Source organism: Brienomyrus brachyistius, chromosome 9 (assembly GCF_023856365.1).
Source record: "Brienomyrus brachyistius isolate T26 chromosome 9, BBRACH_0.4, whole genome shotgun sequence".
Classification (NCBI taxonomy): Eukaryota; Metazoa; Chordata; class Actinopteri; order Osteoglossiformes; family Mormyridae; genus Brienomyrus; species Brienomyrus brachyistius.
Genome location: NC_064541.1, coordinates 11,544,246 through 11,569,453, shown reverse-complemented (window position 1 = coordinate 11,569,453; position 25,208 = coordinate 11,544,246). Strand labels below are relative to the sequence as shown.

General features: G+C 47.5%; 2 protein-coding genes across 8 annotated transcripts in view; both read right to left on the bottom strand.

Annotated features, from left to right (window-relative positions):
• Positions 1-441: 441 nt before the first annotated feature.
• LOC125749057 (protein LYRIC-like) lies at positions 442-10,951 on the bottom strand. The gene is made up of 12 exons (XM_049025912.1): positions 10,163-10,951; positions 8,972-9,070; positions 8,169-8,253; positions 7,567-7,743; positions 5,231-5,281; positions 4,740-4,910; positions 4,447-4,530; positions 4,144-4,212; positions 3,701-3,810; positions 3,125-3,238; positions 2,693-3,002; positions 442-2,109 (listed from the first exon to the last, which is right to left on the bottom strand). The coding sequence occupies exons 1-12, from the start codon at positions 10,511-10,513 to the stop codon at positions 2,042-2,044; spliced, it is 1,689 nt and encodes a 562-aa protein (XP_048881869.1). The 5' UTR covers positions 10,514-10,951; the 3' UTR covers positions 442-2,041.
• Positions 10,952-12,566: 1,615 nt separating this feature from the next.
• The window catches only part of LOC125748691 (E3 ubiquitin-protein ligase UBR5-like), a 29,830-nt gene continuing 17,188 nt past the window's right edge, over positions 12,567-25,208 (bottom strand). For 2 of the 7 annotated variants that reach the window (XM_049025161.1, XM_049025164.1), the window contains exons 26-58: positions 25,007-25,104; positions 24,445-24,599; positions 24,270-24,361; positions 23,946-24,092; positions 23,622-23,740; positions 23,377-23,503; positions 23,023-23,152; positions 22,734-22,894; positions 22,272-22,511; positions 21,834-21,957; positions 21,636-21,747; positions 21,405-21,536; positions 21,040-21,297; positions 20,592-20,851; positions 20,094-20,305; positions 19,608-19,841; positions 19,302-19,375; positions 18,757-18,929; positions 17,717-17,839; positions 17,373-17,575; positions 17,166-17,286; positions 16,294-16,639; positions 15,798-15,885; positions 15,526-15,670; positions 15,101-15,231; positions 14,961-15,018; positions 14,696-14,877; positions 14,526-14,610; positions 14,263-14,418; positions 13,933-14,046; positions 13,581-13,725; positions 13,322-13,407; positions 12,567-13,189 (exon numbers count right to left, since the gene is read on the bottom strand). In XM_049025161.1, the coding sequence (XP_048881118.1) occupies positions 12,977-13,189; positions 13,322-13,407; positions 13,581-13,725; positions 13,933-14,046; positions 14,263-14,418; positions 14,526-14,610; positions 14,696-14,877; positions 14,961-15,018; positions 15,101-15,231; positions 15,526-15,670; positions 15,798-15,885; positions 16,294-16,639; positions 17,166-17,286; positions 17,373-17,575; positions 17,717-17,839; positions 18,757-18,929; positions 19,302-19,375; positions 19,608-19,841; positions 20,094-20,305; positions 20,592-20,851; positions 21,040-21,297; positions 21,405-21,536; positions 21,636-21,747; positions 21,834-21,957; positions 22,272-22,511; positions 22,734-22,894; positions 23,023-23,152; positions 23,377-23,503; positions 23,622-23,740; positions 23,946-24,092; positions 24,270-24,361; positions 24,445-24,599; positions 25,007-25,104 (5,044 nt within the window). In that variant the 3' untranslated portion in view covers positions 12,567-12,976. The remainder of the gene's footprint in view (positions 13,190-13,321; positions 13,408-13,580; positions 13,726-13,932; positions 14,047-14,262; positions 14,419-14,525; positions 14,611-14,695; positions 14,878-14,960; positions 15,019-15,100; positions 15,232-15,525; positions 15,671-15,797; positions 15,886-16,293; positions 16,640-17,165; positions 17,287-17,372; positions 17,576-17,716; positions 17,840-18,756; positions 18,930-19,301; positions 19,376-19,607; positions 19,842-20,093; positions 20,306-20,591; positions 20,852-21,039; positions 21,298-21,404; positions 21,537-21,635; positions 21,748-21,833; positions 21,958-22,271; positions 22,512-22,733; positions 22,895-23,022; positions 23,153-23,376; positions 23,504-23,621; positions 23,741-23,945; positions 24,093-24,269; positions 24,362-24,444; positions 24,600-25,006; positions 25,105-25,208) is intronic. The other 5 variants (XM_049025163.1, XM_049025165.1, XM_049025166.1 and 2 more) reach the window with 3 other exon arrangements.

The window sequence follows — 25,208 nt, the reverse complement described above, 5'->3', positions numbered from 1 at the left end:
TTACCTCAAAGTTTAGGTAAATTAACTGTCAGCCTAAAATTTCATATAACAAAGCCAATGACTGATGGACCACTTCATACATTTTACATTTGATATTTTTTTAAATAAGCATTATTAGCTATATTGGATGCATGGCAATTTCCTTCTGCAGGTGCCTGACAAGCATTAAATCTGTATGAGAATGATGGGCATATTGTCTTGACATCTTAACATGCTGGGAGTATACAAATAATACAAACTATTTATTAAATGACTTAACATGCTCAGCATGTCACACATTGGCAAATATGATATTCAGTAAAACAATCCCATTCAGGTGACATGGAAAGCCAGTTAAGCATCTCCAATCAGCAAAATAAGGATCAACAGGACACAAACCTCCAGCTGTTACATTCTCTATAAATATCCCTTTTGTAGAAGCCAAAAGACAAGATGTAAATATCAAGTTTCTCAATTTATTTAAAGAAAAATCAACTAAGAAATGACATGGCATATTTAACAAAGTCTTCAAAACACGTGATCTTAATTTTGCAAACTGCAGAAAAAGATACAAATACACATCTCAAATTTTTAGTTAGCATTATTGTCTGGGAAAACAAAACCAGTGAGGCAGATCTTACTGAAGCTGTATCAGGCTTGTTTACACAATGCAACAACTTTGAAGGGCTGAGAAAACCTTCACATCTTCCACAACAAGGTCCTAACAGTGCCCGCCTCAGCAAAAGCCAGACTTACTTCAGGATGATATTTGTGGTCCACGTTACAGATGAATATACATTAATAAAAAAAAAAAAAGCCATTTGCTGTTCATTGCATCTCTTACATCAAGACTGTTTAGACTCAATTATCAAGTAGAAATTTGCCCATTAATTTGTTAGGTGTTTGAACATAGTACTTCGCGGAAGGGAATAATTTTAAGGTCAGACTTCAGTCATACAAAAAAAGCTCAAAAGCACAAACACTGCAGTGCTGGATGGGGGTTGGAAGGAACAGGATATTACACACATACACACACAGTTGAGGTTAAGGCAATAGAATTTCATTCCTGATAATTTATTAATGACTCATGGATTAAAGCTGTTCAAAAAACATTCGTACTGTTACTCAACCACATATTGCACTCATCAGTTCCTTGACAAAGCTGGAAACACAAAGGATACTGAACTGAAAATACATACTGCAGGAAAAGTGCAACTCATAGCACATCACAGCCAAATCTCAAACCATTTTCTTTAAATGTTGATTAGCTTGTTCCCCCCCATTACAAAGTAGTTGTGAGAAAGTTCCTCAAAGTTCTTAAACCAGCTAACAGTACTAGGACAGTAGCAGTTTAAAGTTCTATGTAAAGATCAGGGCACAACATAGTACAGTAAGATAAAGGATGGAAAAAAAGAAAACACACTAAGAAACTCAGTGTCATTTACAAAGAAATCTCTAGAATGAGATGTTTCCTAAATCCTGGATGTTTTGGATAACTAGCCAGTCACCAAATGATCAAAACCCAGTCTACACTTGCGGTCATCGTGCCATCCGGATGTCACACTTTATCGGGTCCACAGCTCATTCTTTTCACTACAAAGTATACGGTGACTCAGCCAGAGCGCGCAGCACGCTTAAGCGTCAAAGTAAGACGTCCATGGCTGCAATGAGGATTTTTATCATATATATGCATTTCCACTGCAAGTATTAGCCATGTACAATAAGGTTTACTACATCAGGTTATTAAACAGACATATTCCAAAACTATTCTCATTTTGAATAATTAAAAAAAAAAAAATCGTGGCCAGCTACATATCAATCTGAAATGCCACTTGTAGCAAGGCTTACAGTGCAGTGTCTAATTGCAGTCTGCAGGATCAGAGACTTGCTCCATTGGGTTTTTAAGCTGGTCAAAGTGAAGTTTGACGCCCCCTCCTCTCCAATGTTAAAAAAAGTAGTTCTAACTTGTATAAAACTTTTTTTTACACTCAAATTATTGCATAAACTTGAATTTTCTTTAAAATCCTTTTGCATATAATGTCATCCAGACTCCAGCTACAGCTCAGGTTTCTCTTCTTGCCTTCTTCTTTTTGACTTGCTTTGGGGACTCCCAGTTTTCCTCAGATTTTTCTAGAAGAAACGGAAAATGGATTTAACTTCAAAAAATTAAAGTGTTAATGTCTAAAATACTATAGAAGCAAATTAGCTTTAGAAACTGCTGTCAAAGGCTAAGCGTAAAGCAGGCCTTTGTTTGAACCATTACAGTGCATGGAGTATCCAAACCGTGAGCGCAGAGGACAGCTGGTAAGAAGCCACCAACTCCAGAGTCATTTCCTCCCCTGCCATAAATCACTAACCACATGACCAGAATGCTTTTAGGCAACAAGGATGGGGTGGATGGTGGCACCCTGCTGGGTAACAGAAAACCAAAGCTTGCACAACCCTGACCCTCAGTGCAAGTACAACTGGAATCTGAATCTCAAATCTGAAAACTAGAGTGCAACAAATTTAGCGTGAAGTAGTGCTTTTTTTTCTTAACAGATAAAGACAGGTGAGGTAAGTCACTTTTCAACTGACATGCACCAGTATCAGTTTAATGAAGTGTGTTGTGTGAAAAAAACATTTAAGAAGCTGAACAGAAAACTGTTGGCAGCCCACCACAGAGGTCAAAACAGCAGTAACTATATAAAAATGGCAGGCTTTCAGGACTCACTCTGCAAAGGAGTCGGTGGACTGGCCTGCTTGACTGCAGATTCTGCTTCAGTTGATCTCCTTGGTGCTTGCTTAGCTGATTTTGGGAGGACGCTCTCCTTTGCGTGCACTGCCGATTTCTCTGCCTTCGGCTGCACAGGGCAGAGTGTCGCAGGGGCAGCCTTTGGGGGACGGCCCTTGCGGAGCAATTCTGAGCCATCAGCAGCACGGACTTCAGGTAATGGCACTGGGACAGATATGGCAGGCCTTGTAGGCGGGGTTGGCTCCTGAACCTGCTGGAGGAAATCCTCCTTCTCCGGCTCCTCAGACTCCTTTAAATAAGACAGATAACTGTGCTTAAATTCTGACAAAACTGTACCTCTGACAAGCCTTATGACTAGGGCCCAAAGCCCTGGTTCAGTGCCATGTGATTGGTGGACACTGGTGTGCTTACCAGAGGGGCTGTGCCTGTCTCTTCTCCCTGTTTCTTCTTCTTTTTCTTCTTCTTCTTAGATTTTCCACTGCCTGCTGCAGCAGAATCGTCCTTCTCCTTTTCGTCGTCAGAGCCCTGAAGAACAGAAACAAGGACCCAAAATGACTGACAGGTTAAACTGCGTAATTACTGCCAAGTACTACATTTGCATGCAAATCAATATTCATTGTCGTATCTGAAAAACATTAGGGGTGAGTTTCTGCAACACAGCACAAAACACTAAATGCACCACTCTTACAGCAGCTTAACACAACTACCCTTCCACATGCTGCTTATGGCAAAATGCTATTTACTATCCAGCTTTCTATATTAAACACAATACTCAAGTGTTGCTTATAGTGATGTTTCCCAAACCAGTAGTCAGGGACCCACAGTCGATCCATATTTGTACTCCCTCCCAGCCCCCAGCCAGACAGTCCGCATTACGGCTAGTGGAGTATCTATCTGTGGGTCCCCAAAGACCAGATTGGGAAACACTGGCTTATAGTATTGTAACATATACAATGATTTCCACTAGGCTTTTCTGGAAGGACTGACCTTCACGGCCTCTGGGTAAGGCTCATCAGATGGGATGTCGGCTTCCTCATAATTGCCCCATCGTACAGAGGGAGCATTCCAGTCAGAGCTTGGGTCCTCAACCATTCCATCTGTAAGACCCCCCCATAAATTTCAAAATGCTTCAAAAGGTGAATTTTGCACACAATACTGGCCGTCTCGCTGGCTGTGGAATTCCTAAGCTAAATCAGATTGGAGCACACCAAAAGGTGCTGTCAAGTTCCTACCCACAACCTGCTGTCACAGATAATTCCCCACTACTTCAGTTTCATTCAGTCTGTTTTCTCCAGAACTTGGATCACATGAGACATCACAGAATTTCCCCCAAGATCTTACTAGCCCCGGTGCTCTTTCAAAAAATGAAAACCAAAGACATGGTGGTAAATTATTTCAGCACCCCAACAAGAATAAAATGTGCTGCTTACTCAGGCCAGACCATTCATCATCGACTTTGCGTTGACTCTCCCACTCCAGGTCAGGCACAGGCTCAGCAGCTTAGAGGGGAAAAGGGAAAATGTTCCATATATAGTAGCTACAGTCGACTATAGGGAAAAATAAGGCATGGTCGATACAATTAAAAAGCATTTCGGTGTAATTTTTTCTCCATAGGCGAGCATGATGCTCCCCCTATTGGTGTAACATTAACAGCGCTGTTTAAGTACCATCTATTGCAGAGTCATAAACAAATACTTGCACATACGCTTGACGTTTCCAGCAACACAACTTACCGATGGGCTTCACTGATCGGGTACTAATGGAGACTGGATTCTGATCCGACTTCTTTCCCCGCCCATCCACAGCACTCCATGACCCTAATTCAGATTACCCCATTAACCAAATGCTATCCAACAAGCAGCCAGTGTTGGCAAAAGATACATGGAAATATGAGACAGAATTTGATTGAGTGCATTAAACAACCTAGTAACAACTGGGAATACCTGAACTACAATACTATGTTTGGCAACTTATCTTCTCTGGAAATATCAATGCTGGTTAAAGCCGACAGCTACTGCACCAGTACCTTCGTTCTCTTGTATCCAGGCTGGAGATTCTGGATTCCGGCGAGCGCCCGCTTTGGGAAGAGGGGTCCAGGTCTCTCCGTCCGGGCTGCTTACTGGAGCTGACATTTTTGGTGCCCCCTCGTTCCAGCCCCGGCCATTAACAGTCAGAATTTCGTTCCAGCTGGCTGACACTGTGGGAAGTGCACCAACAGGCAGTATTATCACCCAGGACGGCCCAGCATGGCTTTGGCTCCACACAACAGAAAAAACGTCACCCACTGAACAGCCCTTGCAGAGACGGCCAGCCATGAGAGCCTCAGTGCATGCAGCTCTCTTCTCACCATCAACCTTATCAGGTGACATGACTAACTAATATCAAAATCAACATGCGTGTCAAAGTCCAATTGTCTCCAAGACCACAGACCTGAGCAACTAGGTGTGGTTAGCTCTAAGCCATAGCAATCAATTACTTTGATAAATGAATCAGGCTTTAAGCTGATTGGATAAACACCTTGGGATATGATGGGGTCTCCCTTCCCAGCCTTGGAACGCAAAGGTTCTCCTGAGGAGGGAAATAAAAAGCACTACGTGAGAACACACACACAGAAAAATGACCACTGATAAAGTCTACAAAATAGTTTCTGCAATCTTCCACCAGGTTCCAAACAGAGTGCTCACAGAACAATATATTCCCCAGACAGCCCAGTCACCCTACTACCCACCTAATCCACACACCCCCCGCCCCACCACCTCTACGTTCTCTAGCCCCCTAAGCTGCACTGTTTCAGTATTGGTGCGATTTCTCTCAAAATGAAATAGGTCCCAGATCATTACCTACAAAATGATCCAGAGGTTTCATAAGCTCCACCAAAATATCCACCCGGGATCAATAAAGTTAATCTTACATTTAAAAATCTGCAGCCACCCAGTGCCACTGCTTCAGTTTTTGGTGCAATTTGGTCTCAAAATTTGATCAGTTTAGATAATCATCCGTAAAATGGGTTAGCAAAGTTTGAAAAGGATCCGTCCAATACTTCAACTTATCATGCTGAGACCAAGTGCCTGTGGTGGCAGACTGGTCCCAAAAACCATATGCATTCCCAGTCCGAGGAATACAATTAAACTCAGAGAATCAGCAGAAACATTCTCCAAAGAAAGGCTTGACAGTCACAAAAACATTTCAGTACTTATTTCAAGAATGTCACCTAACTAAGGAAACGCACCAGGTGCTCAACTGTCCCATCAGCAGCCCAGAACCAGCAATGGTCCGCAAGTGCTCATTGGCTTAAGAGCCACAGGCTCCTGTGCTGGCAGGTGAACTATTTATAGCAGTTCTACACAACAACAGGGAACGGGGGGGGGCAGGCAGGTAACTCCTCCCAGGGGTCTGCGAGTGTGAAGTGTGAACCACCAACAAGCACAGAAAACTTAAATGTAACGAGTGTTTGTAAATTCATTGGAGAGGAGCAACAAATGGCTATATTGACATTCATGGTCTTAAGCAGAGCAAAAAAAATATAAAGTACAGTCTCAGTCTAATCAGTAAACATGAGTCAGTTAGGAGAGAAACCTATTAAAAACAAAATATAATGATCAGTCAAAGAACACTGAACTTTTCCCTTTGTTGGTTTAAAAACAAAGATTTAAGCTTGATTCAAAACTGCTGTGACACTGGAATAATTTAAGCTTTAACCCCTCCCCCCCCCAGTGATAAATGCCCATTTTCTGTTAGATTGACTATCACAGCCAGAGTGCAAAGAGGTCTCCCCCCTCATGTATTTGTACAAGGTTTCTGTGGGTTTCAACAAGTTACATTTAAAACTTAACATCATTATAAATGCAATTTAATACCTACTTCACATCCATATTGGCAAAAAAGCATGAAGAATATGAAGGAAAATAAAAGTCCCAAATTACTTGCAAAGTAAATTATTCACATTCAACATGAACATTCAGCTACTTTTTGATGAGAGGAGACACCATGTTAACTCACACGCCACATGGTGACACTAGCTGGGCGCACTCTGGCCACACAGCTTATGGTTATTGGTTTTGTTCGATGTTAACATCAAACTAGTATCTGTACCTGCATTATGCTCTGTTGCATTTTAAGGAGTTAGATAATCAAGCATAATGGGCTAAGTGGGAAGTTTTTTTTTTTTTTTGTTTATTGAGAGTGACAGTGGAGTGAGTTTGATCACTGAAGAAACAGATTTTACAGTTTCGCATGCTCGCGTTTTTTTTTGCCCCGTCATTCATCAGCACAGCACCCTCTCAAAATCCAAAAAATAAATCATATCCATTCTGACCCACCTGTCCCCTCTAGCACCCAATACTCTCCCAACATAATTTTTTCAGAACAAAGTTTTACATGCAAAAAAATAAAAAATGCACAATGTAGCCAGTTTGTTCCTTCTAGATTTGCTTCATGTATTGTACACGTGCGTTTGCATCCGTACCATGCCCAAGTCTGACTAATCGTGCTCTGGTTCACCTCTCTACGTGGGCCAGGGCATGGTTAAACGTACCACGCTCAGGCACGGTACAAAGCGATCACACTAGTCAAACGAACTGGACTTTGGGGATCAAATGTCCTCAGGCACGGTGCAGATCAGCTAGTGTGAGTATACGCTATGACTTAAAGGACCCACGGAAATCCTGTTGTAGATGGAAGTGACCCAGAAACCAGTCTTTCAATTCTAATTACATATAGCTGAGCATTCCGGGCATTAAACAAGATTAAAGTCATGCTTCCCTTTCCTACATAGAGATGTTGGGACAAATCAGACACTCATTACAGGATAAATCAGGGTGCCAAGGACGTATCTGGTACTATTGACACCATACCTTTGTTCTTTATCTGCACCACAGGGGCAGCAGCCATAACTGTGGCTTTAAGGGGCTCCACTGAGATGCTGGCTGCAGGTTCCACTCCCCCAGGACTGCCTGAGTCATCGCTAGCCGTCTTGTCCTTTCTACGCTGCTGTCGCTTCTCCCGGTTACTGATCTTTGTCTCCCAGGTGCCTGGCAGACACAGGTGATAGATAACGGGGAGGAAGATGGACTGAAACACACTCTTGTTTTTACCAAACACAAGCAGAAGTACAAGAGGCTCAAACTAATTAATCAAACTCAAAATTAAGGTCACAGAGCAACAATTCAGCTAATCACACTACCCTTAATACCGTGAATCTGTTTTAATCATTTAAAAGTAATTGCTCTGACTGCCGTGATATTACATGATCAAAGTGTGATTTTTTTAAAAGCAGTTTAATCTATGGAGACTCTATCAAGGCAGTGCTAACACGCAGAGGTTAGGGTGTCAGATAAGGGATTTCTTTCATATTTAGATCTGCCACTGAATTGAGGGGTTTTTAAACTGCCAAGCAGATTAATAGAAAGTTAAGCTTTTCTAAAAGCCACTCATTTCTAATGGTCACCAACCATACCTTCATCAGGCTCTTTGCCATCATGGGTTGAGATGCTTTTCGTTTGGTTCACTTCAGCCTTCTGCTTCTTATTCTTCTTCTTTGCCTATTGAGAAGTTAAAGGTGGGTATCCCCATTTTTAGAAGCTTTAAAAAATTTATGTATTTTGGACAATACAAACATCTGCACACACTTAATGGGCAAGCTGTCAAATGCCACTGAATTCAAACTCTGACACGACTAGGAGGCACACACAAAAATGGAGATCCAGAGTGTTCAGGTATCAGTCAATGAAGAGCTCAAATAGACTACAGCTGCTACCATATGGGAAAAACCATGAGAAGCCCTCCCCCCACTCACACATCCCCCAAGGCCAAAGTACCAGCTGCATTTGCTGCATCTGCATGTTCAGAAGGCAATATGACACTGTCCAGAAGCTCTTCCAAATCACTTATTTTAGGGACCCCCAAGAGAACCCCGCAAACCTATAGTGTGAGGCTGTTCAATCTATTCCATCAGCATGCCTCGGAGCAAGGGAGCGTGCTTCAAGGAGAGCTACAACAGGGATACTCTTCAATATAAAATGTCACGGGCCAAAATGAAACGACTGCAGCTACACAATACCTTATTTTCAGGTTACATCAGTCTTTGGTTACTCAAAGAGAATAATTTCTGCAGTTTTACTGAAGTGGAATATAGGAACCTCATTATGGAGGCACAGATGCACTGTAAACTCAATGTCTTTGTTAAGGAGTGGTCATTCATTCATTTTTTTTTACTAGTTTCCCCATTAGGTTAACATGCCATTTTAAAAGCTCACAAACCTTCTCAGTCTTGACTTCCACTGACACCTTCAGGTTTTCCTCTGCATCTTTGACTTCCTCTTGCAGCTCTGTCACTGTTCGGCCGTTTGGCTGTGGCTTCTGAGCGGTATGGCAATTACAGAGGGAAATTACAGGTCATGGACGTCAGAAGTACTACCAACCATAACCAACCATTTCGGCAGGCACTATAAATTACTGTTACGCGTATATGGTTCCAAATGCATACACTAAAACTCTATAGCTGAGCATTTTCAGAAAAGACAGATAAGCACGGCATGCAAAATCACGTCATGAGTTCGGTAACATGAAAAGAACGGTAGAAGAACATGAATTGGTTTACAACACAGACATCAACCTCCGCACCTAGGGGCAAATACGGAAACCGCAGCCACCCCCGTCTCGCAACCTAGCCGCTCAATAGAAAGCAAAAAATATAGCCAGCTTGGCAAACACCCCATGCCACGCCAATACCTAACGTGATCTTTGCCCGGACAAATTTTAGATATGTAAAAAAAAAATAGGTTTCTAAAATGCAAAGCCGTGAAATCGGCGCAGCCTTTCATGCGCCAGCCAGTTCGCTAGCTGCTCTACTTGGCAGCTGGTACAGGGTCAGCTCAGATCGCCACCTAAAAATCCCTCTTCCTGGGGACACCTATCACGGGTCTTTATGAACCGTTTACTGGCTTTGTGGCTGGTTATGGACACAACGGAATAACAGCTAGAGACGAGCTACAGGCCAGCTAGCTTAGGGCTACGCAGTGAACCGTACTAGTAGCCCGGCTCGCGTAAAACGCAGCCTGACTACCGGTCTTTTTTCTGGCTTTGTGGAAGCGAAGCTTAAATATCAAACCAATTTCTCAGCCATCGAATCGAACAGGCCCATATATTCTTGATCAACGTTTTAAAACAATCCCTTTCATTGTCGATCATTCGCCAGTCGACGTTAGAAGATATACACGTATCGTTAAGAGCTTTTCTAGACCGAAATTTCTGAAATATGTACATATAAGCCACAGACAATTTAAGCTGTTAGAGAAGAATATAAATCGAGAATAAGTATACTTAGATCAACTGCACCCCATTTTACTAATCCGTCTGCACAACGCGAGATAGCTTAACTGGCTACGTGTCACTGGGAGCGAAAGCACCCTGTGCTGGACAGCAGCTCGGCTCTCGGGCCGCCTGCCTCACCTTATCGGCGGGCTTCTTGCGGCTCCTCTTCTTCTGCTGTTCGTCAGCTTTCACAGCCTTGGCTGCAAGGGCTTTGGTGCTGTCGGGGCTAGCCTCCACGCCGGTTCCGCCCGACCGCCTCTTCGCGCCGAGGACAACGCCGCAGGCTGCGGCCCAGAGCAGCGCGAAGGCCAGCGGCCCGGCCAGCGCCGCGATGAGGATGGCCCAAGTCGGATAAAGCTCGGGCTTCAGACCCAGATCCACACCCAGCCGGGAGCGCAGCAGGCCCAGGCCAGAGGAGAGCAGTTCCCTCACATGATCCGACACCACTTCGCCCCACTCGATCGCCACGTCCTGCCAACTCGCTGCCATTTTCGCACCGCGAGTGACAGACACAGACTAGTACAGCAGCACGATCGTCGCTGTGGGCGAGGAAAGCAATAGGAGGCGAAGTGAAGAGGGCGGGCGAGGGAGGGGACAGTCAGCCTGACAGCATCGTCCCCGGTGTGTGGATGAACGTTAAACAGCAGTATTAAAATGCGTACCCGGGTAAAGCGGAGAAAGGACACCTGGGCTAATCTCGGTGCTGATATTTCGAACGGGCCGCACACAGATGAGACGGGAAAAATCCAACTGTCATTGAATCCAACTTGAAAGGGTTGCGACAACAATTTTATAAATATAGACAAATGTATATATATACTGTGGCAAAAAAGAAGCTCGTCTCCAATCGGAGTGGTGCAAAGTCCAGCGCATAAATACACCCAAAAAGGGGGTTCTGATAAGGCAACCGACTCTCAGTGCGGGCTCACAATTAATGCAACGTCACCATTAAAATGGCAGGGCGGGGAGCGCCGCGGAGCTGGGGGGGGGGCGGCGGGGGAATCCTGGGAAGGCTCGCGGGATGGTGAGGGACTTCCCGGCTTCGCCGCGCCGGTGTGCTGTCCAGCCTCCGGATAAATGGCTCAGTGTGATTGTCTTTTATTAGCTAGGCTTACTCGTTACAATTTAATACTTACTTGTAAAAATGCAATATGAATTCAAGATTTCCACAATGCAATTCTTACTAGTAAGAATACTTTTTACTAATTGAAATTCATATTATATAGTCTTCTATAATTCACTTCTTACTAGTCATGTATTCCAATTTACTTCCATGCCATTGTGGATATCTTACGGTTGTTGTCCGCCACCGTGGCTTTGGATTTGGCCCGGAGACGACACACTCGGTGGTGATTAAAAGGAAATGTTAGACTAGCTGTTTTCCAAGTTTGCAAGAATTCAGTGAAACTGGTGTCTTATTTCACGCCCGTAGCTTTTAAAATACTACACGGGAAAAGCTGTATTACCAAACCGCCACCGACCGACCTCCATTCACCTAATGTGTGTAGGTTCATCTACAAAATAATGTTCGGCTAACACCATAGTAAATGATCTCCACAGGGACGGATTATGGGTTGTGTGGGCCCCTGGGCAAAACGTTCGCGAGCCCCACCAGCACCACAATTCAAGGGCCCTTGGCAGCCAAACGCCCTCCCTATAGGGTCAGGGGCCCTTGTAGGCAGAGGATCAAAGAATGTAGGCCCTCTAAAATAGACAAATGAAAATACATTGTTGATAAGCGTTGAAAATTGTTTTGGGCTAGGGGCCCCACGGGCCCCCTGCACCCCAAGGGCCCCTGGGCAGCGGCCCCGTTGGCCCGATCTGTAATCCGTCCCTGGATCTCCCTTACTGTGTGATATGGGATACACAACAATACATGCCAACAATAATTAACCCGTCAACAATACATTTAGGCATCACTACAATCCATCTGAAAAACATCTTGCTTTGTAAAAAGTGATAAAAGCACATGGTTGCCAGTTCTTACGCATCTGGCGTAACATACGCAATAAATCTTACGGAAAATCTATTATTCCATTACAAACCTAAAATTAACATTAAATGCGTTGGGGTAGTTTGCAAATCCTAGACTATTTATAATGTAAATGCGTGTGCATGTGTGGGGAGACTTGTCTGGAACTGAAAACTGGCACTAGCAAGCTGACCAAACTTGACAAGCCTAAAAAGCCGTGTCAGTCACAGCACAGGGGAGAGGCACCGAATGTGGCACCGAGAGCCCGTTTCATGCCTCACGGTGCCTGTGTCGCTTGGTTGACCGGCACTGGATACCGGCTGAAGTCATAGGTTGTTCCCGAAGAAAGCATTCAACAGTTGTACTATTTTCATCCACCTACTGACTGTGTATCCTGTTCATTGCCGCAAAACCAAGCATCAACTAAACAGGTATGCGAGATTTAAAATAACGCGCTACAGTCTTTGTTAGCAGTCCTAAGAGCAAACATTTATTCTGAGAACTGCCAAATACGTTTTATTTAAAAATTAAGTTGCAATACCCCCCCCCAATAATCAAAGAAAGAACAAATATTTTGCGTCCAAGTTTATTTTTGAAACTCCCTACTCCCCCTATACAAACGACTTTTGACAAAGGCAGCAGTGAACATTCAATATTATGTATTCTGTCCAGGGCAAAATAAATCATAATCACAGTGTAACTATTTTAATTTTAATATTTATTCTGTCATCTTTGGCTGGGTTCTGCCGACAGTTTACTGTCTGACCAAATTCCTAGGAAGTTACAGTTCAAGCTGGTGATGCAAATAGCTGTACAGGAATGTACATGTTTTTTTTTGTCAGGAAAACACAAGTTGCCTTCGTTTAGGACACAGAAAAATGATCAACCAGGGAGGCAACAGCCTTTGTAATGATGTAAAGACAAAAAAAAAAATCATAATAAAACTAAACAGTACACAACAGTAAATGTGTTGTTAAGCTCTACACAAAACCAAAGTTCTTGGTCTTGATTGCTAGCAGGAGTTTCTGTTTGAGGATCTGTTTGGAAGAGTACAGCGGCACGTAGAGGCGAGAGATGCAGGTGTTGGCGGTAGGAAGGTGCTGATCGTCGGGGGGTCGAATGGTGATAGAGGGCATAGGCTGGAAGCCCTCCTCACTGGCTGGCAAGGACGGACTAGATGTCCAGAAGTACACCTGTAGGTTGATAGAGTGGGGTACTCAGTCCTACCAAGATTCTAAACATGGCATAAGAGCCACAAGGTGCTGGTACAAGGTGTGTGGTTTAGCATGTGATGTAACCAGAAGATACCATGTGAGGTAACCCACCAGATCCTGCCTCTCAGCCACGCTCATTTTCTCCACGATTGACCAAAACCATCGCTTGAACTGCAGCAGTTTTTCTGCATTTTCCCCTGTTCGAATTAAAAGATAAAGCAATGAAAACATGCAAGAAAAAAATGACGTGCAACACACAGCATGAAATGGGAACATGACAGTGTTAATAATGACGCTTAATTATGGAACTGCAAGGTTCATCCATATTAACTGCTCATCTCTCCATTACCACCTCATGTGAACTGCATACCAGACTCATCGTTGAAGGATGTGAAGCTGATGAGCATCTGCACGTTGACCTCTCCACACCCATTCACCAGAAGCCTGAAGTCTTCGGCTGTCAGGTCCTCCAGGGAATTTTTGGGAAGCACGTCCAGGAGACCTTTCCTCATTGCCTGGAGTAGAGAGGAAGTTTTTATTATGGGAAGTGCAAAATCTCACGACCCACTTCTCACTGGTTATTTTATGTGGGTGCCTCTGTAGTACGGCAGGTAGCGACTGACAGCGTGCAGTACGTCCCTCCCGCTGCAGGCAGGGTGGAAATGCAAGAAAACTGCCTCTTGAAATGCTAGCTGATGCCCCACATGTGAAGCCACGCTTACATGCAGAGGCTGTTCAGCCACCACCAGCATCCGATGTTCCGCATACTTTCTCACGTATTCGTATACATTCAGGGGTGTCACAGGGATGTTCACGCCTCTAGGTAGGAGCTCCACCTAAAACAAGGGAATTATCAAAGCTGACATTTGCCTTACCTCAGTTATTCAACATGCATGACTTTTACTGCTCTACTTGAAAGTTTGATCTTTCATTAAACAGCGTTAAAATCGAAACACATTTCTAGTGTGCATACCGCCACTCAGTGTAAGGTTTCACCTAACTGAACAAAACACCTGACAATATGCAAAAATGGCCACAGCAGTTCCCTTTACCTGCCCACTCCCTTCCTCTTTGCAGAGGTCAATGGCGAAAGCCAGATCCATGGCGGCGAATGCTGCCTCTGCCTCGCTTGTCTGAGAGTGACGGATCAGCTGTCGCAGGCTCTCGTACATCACGGGATCAAAGAATGCAAAGTCGTGCCAGTTTACCTGAACATGACACACATCGTTGGCCACCGGCACACAAAAATCCCAATGCGCGCACACACACACACACACGCACACACACTGCAAGAGTCTGCCTGTGCTGCCTTTACCTTCCGCCCAAGCAGCACCTTGATGGCATGTCGGTTCAGTGTGATGGGACATAGTTCATTCTGCAACAGGCACAGGCCAAGCATTCTGGAAGAACGGAAATGAAGTTTCAAAACGATTTTCTCCTTTTCCACCTTGGCACAAACCGGAGCACGAACGGGCTGGTCCACACCTGCCGATGTTGCGAAAGCAGTTGAGCCGCGCCTCTGTGTTCTTCCCGGGTCGGGGGGAGTAGAAACCCCTCCGACCGGGCTGGTAGAAGAGGGGGGTGCTGTCGTCACTGTCGTCCCCATCATCCAGCTCCATGTCCACCACACTACGGCCCGAGCCGTGCTGTTTGCGACTCTCCGGCTGCTGAGCGATACAGTGTTAAAATGGAGGGGGGGGTGTCTTCAGACCCGGATTTAAGCTTTAAGGAGCATGAACCCTAACCCTACCTGGGACTTTGAGGCGTCTGACAAGCCAAGGTCTAATATGCTGTCTGCACCATTTTCCCTGAAGGAGAAGAAAAATTAACAACTACAATATTACTCACTGACCAGTCAAGCAAGGCAGGAGATGAGCAACATGGCCACACCTTCCATGTGCAATGATGAGTTCCATGGCCTCCTCCACCCTGGCCCGTAGCGAGTCCTCGCTGGCCAGGAGCAGCAGCAGCTGAGCTGGGGACAGCTCCAACAACATCCCTGTAATCTTGCTGGCAAATGCCTATATGACGCAAGACAAGGCTTCCTTCAAGACTCAGCAAGATATTTTAATGATTACTGTCATTAGCCTATTTTTCAGGATTTGCAATACCAGCAGTACATTTCTATAGATCATACTCAATTAAGGCTGTTTTGTGTGGGATCTGCTGTTAGTGGACACCCGTTCTGAGGTGATAATTTGGTTAAATGCAGCTGACTGGTGGAACTTCTTACCTTTCTCTGTTTGGTCTGTTTAAAAAATAGTTTCAAATTTTTTCACAAGTCTCCGTATTGGGAAGGACAGGACGGGACATACCGGTTGCATGGAATTCACCCGTGGGTACAGCCTCTCCCCCAGCGCCTGTCTGTGAGCTGGCAGAGGGTCTGCATCCTCGCTTGGGTTTCCTTCAGCTGCAGGCCTGAAGGGCCGAGTATCGATGGACAGCTGTCTCCTCGAATCTCTGGCACACAGACAGGATGGCGGTGGAACAGCCAGTTACAGATCAGTTCGGTGAGATTTGACTGCACTGTCTGTAGAATCTGGGTTTCTACTTTGGTGATTGTTGTGGGGGGGGGGGGTGTTCTCACCTGTCACGGTCTCTGCGTGAACTGGTTCGCAGCCCCCCACTTCTCCTCTCCCTCTCTCGGTCTCTGTTCCTCAGACGCTGCATTAGACCTAAACGTGGGATGCCGACTCGTTAGGCTATATAGGGCTACATCTGAGAACCATAGACATACTTTATAAAAATGTGTAAACGTACATTAAGAGAAGTGTTAATACATGGTGTATAGTATCTTTAACAGACACAAACATCTATACTGAGACACGCTACTGACTCAGAAATGCGACCATACATTCATCCTCTACCTCTCATCCTCCCTTAGAATTTTTAAGCCCAATAAAAGTCAAGTCAAGAAATGTGATAGATAACTTGAATGAGTTACTATCATTCATATTGCAGGAAACATTTTCTAAACATCTGCCTCTCAAAATGTCAATAAACTTTACGAAAACCATCTGCAGCACTGCTATGCACACATGCATGCACGCACACCCACAGTACAAGTACAGAAGCTCACGCACTGCTGGCCTGCAGGCCCTTGCCAGCACTCTGCAGACAGTCCAGGCTGGGTAACTTCTCGTTGGAGAGAACGGCCTGGGCCACGGCCGTGTAGAAGCTCCGCGCCACGCCGCTGCCCTCGCCCGGCTCGTCCTTGAAGGTGACCTTGACGCGGTGTACGGCCATGGGAGTGGCAGCGCAGCGGCGACCAAAATGTGCGTTCAGCTGCCGCATGGTCTGCTGGATCAACTGGTCGCGGTCACGTTCCACCTCTAGCGTCAGGTCACGGGACTGCTGGTTCCGCAGCTTCTCCATTTCCCGCCTGAACTTGGACTCCTTCACCTCAAAGCCCCCCAGCTCTGTCAAGATCTGTAGCAGGAACATTTAATCCCACAGTCAGTCAGCTTGTTACATTACAAAAATATTTGGGCACAAAATCAGGAAGTTAGAATGGGAAAACTAACAGTTATGCAGCCCAAAGATATAACGACCAGAAGACAAAGGAAATGTTCACTTCCTCCTCATGAACACTTGCGCATGACTGATAAGACATTTTCCAAAGCAGGGGTGTGGAATCCTTTTCCATGTAGGATCACAAGGTCTGCAAGCATCTGACTCATCATTCAAACAGCAATTCATTTATTCTCAGATTATGGGGTGAATGTCATTCCCATCCTAACACCAGCTTCAGTACAGCCCTTAATGTGTTATGCAGAGTTAAAAACAGGAGAACTTGCAGCTTACAACTGAGCAAACCAAAAGAAAACAAAACCAAGGTTCAAAGGAATCATATTCTGGAGGTTACAAGTTGAGTATGTTGATCATAACAACATCAAACAAAACAAGGAAAGTGTTAAAGGACAACAAATGTTAACTGAAACCAAGCCAAACCCACCGATCCAGGCTCCGCCCCAACATCTTCCATGAAGACCCGCCCAAAGAGCTCAAGGGAGAGACGCCAACGGCCCAGCAGCATGTCATGGGAGATCACCATGCCCATGAAGCTGCAGCGTGGCCTGAGGAACAGCACAATGACACTTAAGACATTTACACAGCATTTACATGTTACATGTATAATGACAGACACTCATGGACGCTTTACCTGAAGGAATGCAGCGGTGGCCCCTCGCTGGCCGTCAGGCCGATCTCAGCCAGCAGGCTGCTCTTGAGCTGGGCAGCCAGGTCATGGGCTGAGGGGCCGGGCTCAGGGACCTCTGGTTCACGTGCCACCGTGACCTTCTGCTGAGACTGCATGGACATCACGTTCTTCATGTTTGTAGAATAGGACATCTTGGTGGGAAGGACCTGGGGTGGGAGGAGTAAGAGACAGAAATCGTTCCGCTAGTAACGACTGTGTACCCTCCTGCCAGCCTGTATAAGATGTGCAAATAAAGCACAGTTTCATTAATCCCATTTAGTTCAGCGAGTGCATGTGCAGATGCTCACATTGATGGTTACCTCAAGACAGTTTCTTTCCTGAGTGACTTCAGTGGGCCCTTTGCTTGTGCTGTAAGGAGAGTATAGTCCCTGGCTTGGACGACCAAACAGATCTTCCTTCCTGGCATTTGGCTGTGGGGAACAATGACCAAAACATGTGAATGTGACAAAAGAATGTTCTTACAGTTTTACTTTCAGCAGAAATCCAGCACTGCTATGCAGTGATCCAGCAGTTCAGCAGTTTTACAAACACATCCCCAGTTGCTGACTTATCATTCTTATGGCTGACCCATACTCCGGCGTCGAATCGACTCTGTGAGTTCGGCGTAGCCATGGACCCTACACCGTAGCCAGATGTGCACCTCCCCCAGAAATGTAACTACACGTTGCGGCAACACACACCGCAAGAACTGTGATTGGTTCGCTTGGTAGCATTTGTGTATTTATGGGAGCGAGGAAAGCGTACATCACAGAGGTACTTATATCGCTGATTGAAACAGAAGCACCATTTATATTTAGCATTAAATAATCCACCTCACGTGTCGCAGAAACACTCAGGATGACGGCGCCAGTTTCACATACATCCGTTACGTTTATTCATGGTTTATAAGACTAAAAAAAGTAAGAAGCCATACAGATACTAACTTTAGAAGGGAAAATGCATAAAAGTGACTTTGTAGCAGCTCCACATTTTTCCAAATTTGTCTATAGGAGGTTTGGAGCAGCGCCGATAAAACCAGGACCCAATAAATGGATACTGTGTTCTATGATTGTTTTTCTCCCCTGTTTCACTTGCGTGATTCAACAACTGAATATATCACACCGAGGGAAGACAAAGGCAACATCCAAAACTATGTATGACCTAAAGTTTTTTCAGTGTAATTGCTGCGCGACACAGACACACTGGCTCACAAGTATAAATACTAGCAACGACATAGGTCACTTGCGTAGATCACGGCGTAGTCTTGATGAATAAAACAGCCTTTAGCAGCCCTATAGAGTAAAATTGGTAGGTAGCCTGTGGCCTAGAATAAGCCGTGGATCCAAACCTGTAACAGGTGAGACTGGTCTGCCAGGGGAATAGCTTCTGCCAGAGGCACCTCGAAGGGGTTAGGAGGGATGCAGCCCAGGAACGTCATGGAGTCTGAGCGGCGGAAGAAGGGGTGGTTCTGACCCATTTCAGCCGGAACAGGCTCCTCATCCTTGTCGTTGAGGGTGGAGCCTGAGATACAGTGTGTCAGTGATGGATAGGCTGGTCAGTGTACACTGTAACCACTCGGTATTTAAATTTACCAACTGTTACACAGCCACTTATTCAATCACCTAATGACTCTGGCCATTAATGCCTATGCTAGAAAGAATGAGACAGGGATGCTAGCTGACTTATCTTTAGGTCTTCACAGCAAGGATGGCATTCTTATATCTGTACTAAACTGTTTTTCACTGCCTCTTATTCCTGCTGTTGTCCTTCCACCTCTATTTCCCTCCTAACTCAGGACGGGAAACTGAAGAGGTCTGTCAAAGCAGCCTAATGGGAGCAGGACAAACTTCAACAACTCGATGTGACAGGATTCAAAGCGACCCGCCCACTCACTCTGATTAGTGTCCTCGTCGTTTTCCTGCTCGGAGTCCTCATTATCTAAACCCAGTTCAAGTATTTCCCGGGTTCTAGGAGGTCAAGGAAAGTAATAGAGAAGTGAATCTTGGTCGTGCACATCCAAACAACACCCAAACGACAACGTGAAACGCACAAACACTATCCAAAGCAGAGGTGAAAGAGGCTTGAGATGTTTGTTTCTTTACCAAACACATTTTTGGAGCGGCGGAGTCTAAATGACCGGGACAGAATATCAATTTGAAAAAAATCTGAACAGCACAGGTAAAGGGGAGGTCGCCTTACTGCTTTCTGTCCACCTGCGGGGTGTCCAGTGTGGTCTGCTGCTTCATGGCCTTGATCCAGTAGATGAGGGCCTGGAAAACGTAGGCCACGTGCTTCAGCGAGCATACGTCGAGAACCGGCAACACGTCGGAGTGCTCGTCACCGTGTGCCCGCATCAGGGACAGGGCGTAGTTGAGGAAGTCACTGCGTGCAGATGCAGCACCCTGGCGCGCTGCGAGCAGTGTCGAAGTGCGCCTGAAAACAGACACATGGGGAGATATGTCAAGGACTGGCCTGGACAATGCCAGCATCACACCACCACCCTGGATTACTGTACAGAGAGCACAATTATCATGACAGACCCACAAATGAAATACAACCCTATCAAGAGAGGATTGCTCCTGTCCCCGTAAGAAGCATTTAACCTGAAGATATCCAGTGAAGTAAATAAGCAAAGCAGCACACTAATTAACAGCCCTACTAAGCAACATAATGACGTCAAGTGACCTGCGGCCCTCCAGGGTCCGTAAGCTGGCCTCCTCGCGGGTGGCTACGCGCTCCCGGCGGCCTGTGTGCTGTGAGGCATGTAGCGGGTGGCTGGAGTGGCTCGGGTCGCCCGCCGAGGACAAAGCGGAGCCGTAGCGCAGCTGCACCTCTGTGGAATCCATGATGGACACCATCCAGGTCCAGGTGGGAAACAGCTTCTCCTCCACATAGCTCTGAAATGTAGAACAAGGCCAAGTGAAGTCATGCACACACCTACCAACACCAAAACACACAGAAAGACATTTCCCATAAACCTCAGTCTCGAAATGAATTTCCCATTTGTACAGGTTTGAGTACAGGGCCTTGTTCAAGAGCCAAACAGTGACACCAGTTTGCAGGCCCTGGGATTCGAACCGGTGACCTTCTGATCACGGGCACAGAATGCTAACCCACTGAGCCACAGAGTGCCTCCCGAGATGGACCCCTCCTGAGCCCCCCCCCCCGGAAACTGGGGCTCACCTGCAGCTTCACCGCGTCCTGGTAGGTGAGCTTCACAGCAGCCGGGTACTGACTGTACACCAGGTGGTTGTACTTGGGGATGATGCCCATGAGGTCCGACACCTGGCGGATGACGATGCTGTAGGCGCGCGCCAGGCTGCTGGCTGACGTCAGGTAGCTGCTGGCCTCCATGGCAGCAGCGGCGGCGGCGGCGCTGGTGCTGATGGTGCCACTGCGGCGGAGGCTGGACGGGTCGATGTAGATCAGGCCTGTGGAGCTCCCTGCAAGAATACACACAGATGTGCAAACAGAGGGCTAGTCAGAAAATAAGGAGGAAAAAAAAAATAACTTCACTCCTCATTTAGCTTAGGTCTTCACATAACTATTGTTCTGCTTCCAATATACAGCTGGAAGCCATTAAGGCGGGCATATGGCATGGAAACAGGAGGAGAAAGGATTTTTCACGGACCGGCAGGGGTGGAGGAGCTGGCGGGGGTGCTGACAGGAGTGCGCTGGCCAGCGCTGCCTCGCACAGCCCACTGCATGGAGCGGGGCGCCTGCGCAGCCACGTTCGCGCCTGTGGCCCCCGCCGTCCGCTCCAGCGGCTCATCCACCAGGAAGGTCTCCTGCTCCACGTCGTCACTCTGGCTGCTGCTGCTGTCAGAGTCGCTCGAGTCGTTGGACTGAGAATCATCCTCAGAGAAGAACGCTGGGACACTGCTGGCACCTTTGGGTGGGGGTTGCGATAGCTCCGTTACAGAAAGTCGACACCGTAAGCCTCTGCATTCAAGGCAAAGACCACAAAACATTCCAGTGCATTTAAAGTCCAGGTACCGGCTTCGGAGCCTGCAGTGGCAGCAGTGACCACGCTCCTCCGTCCACTGGCGTTGTCCTGGTTGCTGTGGTTACTCTCACTGTCGCTCTCGGTCTCTGCAGCTGCTAATAAGTCCAGCTCCATGTCGCTGCCTGTGGATGCAGGACAGGACGGTTGGAGCCTGTGTCTGGATTGGGATGGGGGTATTGCCATGGAGACCGGCAGCTTCCCGCAGAACCCTGGGCCCTTACCGTCCTCATCATGCTCGTCATGTTGCCCCTCCGCCTCCACATTCTCCTCTCCTTGCTCTTCCTGGTCGTCGTGGTGATCCTCCTCCCCGGCTACACCCTCAACCACCTCCACCTAAGGCAAAGGCAGCGCTAAAGTGGTGACTCCCACGTCCCAGGAAATTGCGACACTAGAGTGAAACGTGACTTTGGCCCACACACCTCCTCCACGTCCGCAGACACGATGTCCTCCGTCTCCTCGTCTCTCCCACCTGCCGGCTGTGGCTGGTTGCTACGCCGGGGCTGCGGGTTCCGTGCGACATACGAGGATGCAGCTTGACTCGAGCTAGAACGCACAAAGTCGCCAAGGTTACCACAAGCACCGCGTTCAAAAACTCCACCAGAGTCTGGATACCAGGCAAAGTTGACAGCAAGAGGCTAGTCTATTTTAACTGACAGAAGACCACATGAGGGCAGCGAATGATTATTTTACAGTGTATTTAGCCCTGGTAGTAGGAGAGCAGGGCCAAGCTGGATCATGTTGCTAATAAATTCCGATCCCTGTAGGATGTACAAGCTCGGCCTGCGATAGTCAGGCGCCACACGGAGGTTAGAACACCGATGTCCAGCCAGGCACCCTGCACTCCCTGCCCGCCTCACCTGCTGGGCTGTTCCGCTGAGGGCCGCGGAGGCAGTGGCTCCACACAGAAGAGGTCCTCGCTGCCCTGCACAGCGTCGATGCTGGTGCTGGCCAGGCTGAAGGGTGCTGTGGGCCGGGCCACGCCCATACGCACTGGCGCGATCAGTGACTCGGCCACGTTGCACAGCTCCTCCACGGCGTAGGGCAGCAGGGCCTGGAAGACGCGCCGGCACTTGCCAATGGGCTGGGGGACGAAGTTGCTGTGGAAACATAAATCAGACAAGGATTATCCAATCAGAACGTGCAGCCATCTACATCAAGGAGCAATCTGCTTATTATGGGAAGTGGGCAGGGATCAGACAAGCAGATGGGTTCATAATCCTAGAAAAAAAGGGGCCGCTGTTCTCAAAGATACTACTTTCTATAAATGGAAATGCGGCTGCTACAGGACGACATCTGAACGCAAGCCAGCCGAGGCGTACTTCTTCTTCTTGGACGAGGCCATCTCCACACTGAGGATGACGAAGACTCGGGCCACGGAGCGCAGGAATCTGGTGGTGACAGTGACAGCCTCCTCCCAGCGGCCCACCGTGTACCGGTTCTGCAGCTCCTTCACCAGTGTGCCCAAAAGGGTGTCGATGAACTGGAGAGCATAAAGTAGGCATAATGGCATATCAGCACAATTCTGTTTTCTGCTAACCTCTAACCTTAAAGGGCTTCTTTGCCAGAATCGCCACACTGGCGACGGACAGAAGCGCTGAAGGAGCTTACCGTGATGTCAGGTGCGCACTTGACGATGAGGCAGTGGGTGAAACAGTCCAGCCGAATGGCTCCACTCTGCTGCCGGAGGTGGACCTGCTCCTCGGGGAGGAGGTGGCTGATGCGGCTGCTGGCGCTCAGCCTGGGACGGGGACAGGTAAGGAGATGCTACTGTCATTTCCTTTGAGAAAACACACCTGAGTGTCATCAATAACTAGCCCTCAATCATCATTCACGACAGGAAATGGAGCAAGAATAAACAGCTCCGTAAACTCATGAAACTGTACATGGCCAGTTGTACTCTTGTTGTAATTTGAGCTCTAACTCAAAGTCTATCTGAGGGCCACGAGGCGACCAGTAACTCACGGGTCCTTGTTGTCCTGGGAGCCGAACAGGATCATGGATCGGAGAGCGTTCCAGTCCTGCAGGACGCGCTCCAGGGCCAGCTGGGCAAATCGCGGGGGCTCCAGGTCATGGTCCGGCATGTCCGAATCTGCGGAGAGGGGCGTCGCTATGACGTTTCTGCACTGTGAGTCTACATTACATCAGAGTGTTTAAACAGTGATAGTGTTTGAAGAAAGTCTGACTTCAGAATACCCTCGAACACACACCTTCGGCACTGGCGGTCTTGCGATTCCTGTCTTCACGGATCCGCGGAGGCCGGTACTGACAGTGCTCCACGCTCTGCCTAGCCACCGTCTGGACCAAAAATAGCAGGATGTGCTCCCCCCTGTGACAAGACAGGGGAAATGCAGAGCATCACCCCACATAGTTCTGATGAAGGGTTTTCCCCTCCCTAAAATATTCCCTAGCAGGCTGCAGTGTTAAAGGACACCCACTCCAATGGACGGAGAAGAAACAAAGAGCCGAAATGGTTATATGAGGACAGTGCTGCTGAAGGCACAGCAGACGCCCGTCTCTGCCAGAGCGCTCACCTGCTGTTGGGCATGGTGACCAGTTTGGTGGCTGTGAGCAGCCGGTAAAGCAGGTCCAGGCGAGCGGCCTTCTGCCCAGAGATCAGGGTCCTACATTTGCACTTCTCCCAGCAGTCACAGTAGGCGGTGGGGGACGTTCTCTTGAGCCTGCAAACATGGGGAATTGAAAAAGAACTAGGAACCGAAACCCAAACTGAACATCTGGTCTTCGTTAACATTATGAAAGGCTTGGAAATTATTCTTATTTATCAACCAGTGTGACAACTGTTACAGGGTCAAACGTATCCAGGTTTAACCCAGCATGCTGCTGTCCAGCTGGCTTACTTGCAGTCGTGCCCCTTGTGACAGACCCTGGCACACTCCGTGCAGCAGCAGAGCGACTCCAGCAAGCCGCAGGTCCGGCATTCGAAGATGTCCTGAAAACCACAGGAAGGAGGAGCTGCTGAGCCGGCGTCCGCCAGGGAGGCTCCGGTCCCGTCACCCGAACCCGGCGACCCACCTGGTTGATGTGCTCTGCCCCAGTCCAGGTGAAGCTGCAGGTGTCATTGCAGCAGAGGACGTACAGCGGAGAGTCGTCCGGGTTGGTCCCAGGGGGGCAGATCATTTCCATGAACACAGCGTCGGCGTCCCCCTTCTCACCGATTCCAGGGTCCCCTGCAGGTCAGTAGAGGAACTGATAAAGTATAACAGGTCCCATCTAAATAACAATAATAATTGATCCTGTATTGTATCCGTGAGGAAATTCTTTTTTTTATGCCTCCCTCCGCGAAAAGCAGCCACCCATAGCGGCGCCCAGGGAGCTGGGGGTTAAGGGTCTTGCTCAAGGACCCACAGACGTGCTGAGGCTGAACCGGCGAGCTTGTGGTTACAGGCACACAAGCTTAGCTGTACCGCAGGAGGAGTGCTTTGGCATGAACTGGTAGCTCCCCAGCATGCTAAACTAGCGTTTCCCAATCCAGTCCTCAGGGACTGGTAGCCGGTCCACGTTTTTGCTCCCTCCCAGTTCACACAACAAACCTGAAGAGACAGGCTCCCATTTACTCATTTAGAAGGGGCCCCACCTTTGGCTATTTTCTGAGCCGCTTCCAGGATGGTGATGGCTGCCGGGTACGCTCTCCCACTGACCGCCAGCATGAAGGGGGTCATCCCACGGGCATCCCTGTTAAGCCAGGTGAAACAGACTGCTGACTGCAAAGCCAAGGCAGCGTCCTCATTAGGGCAGCAGATGGCAAGGTGGTTAAGGACAGGGAGGAGTTAGCAGGA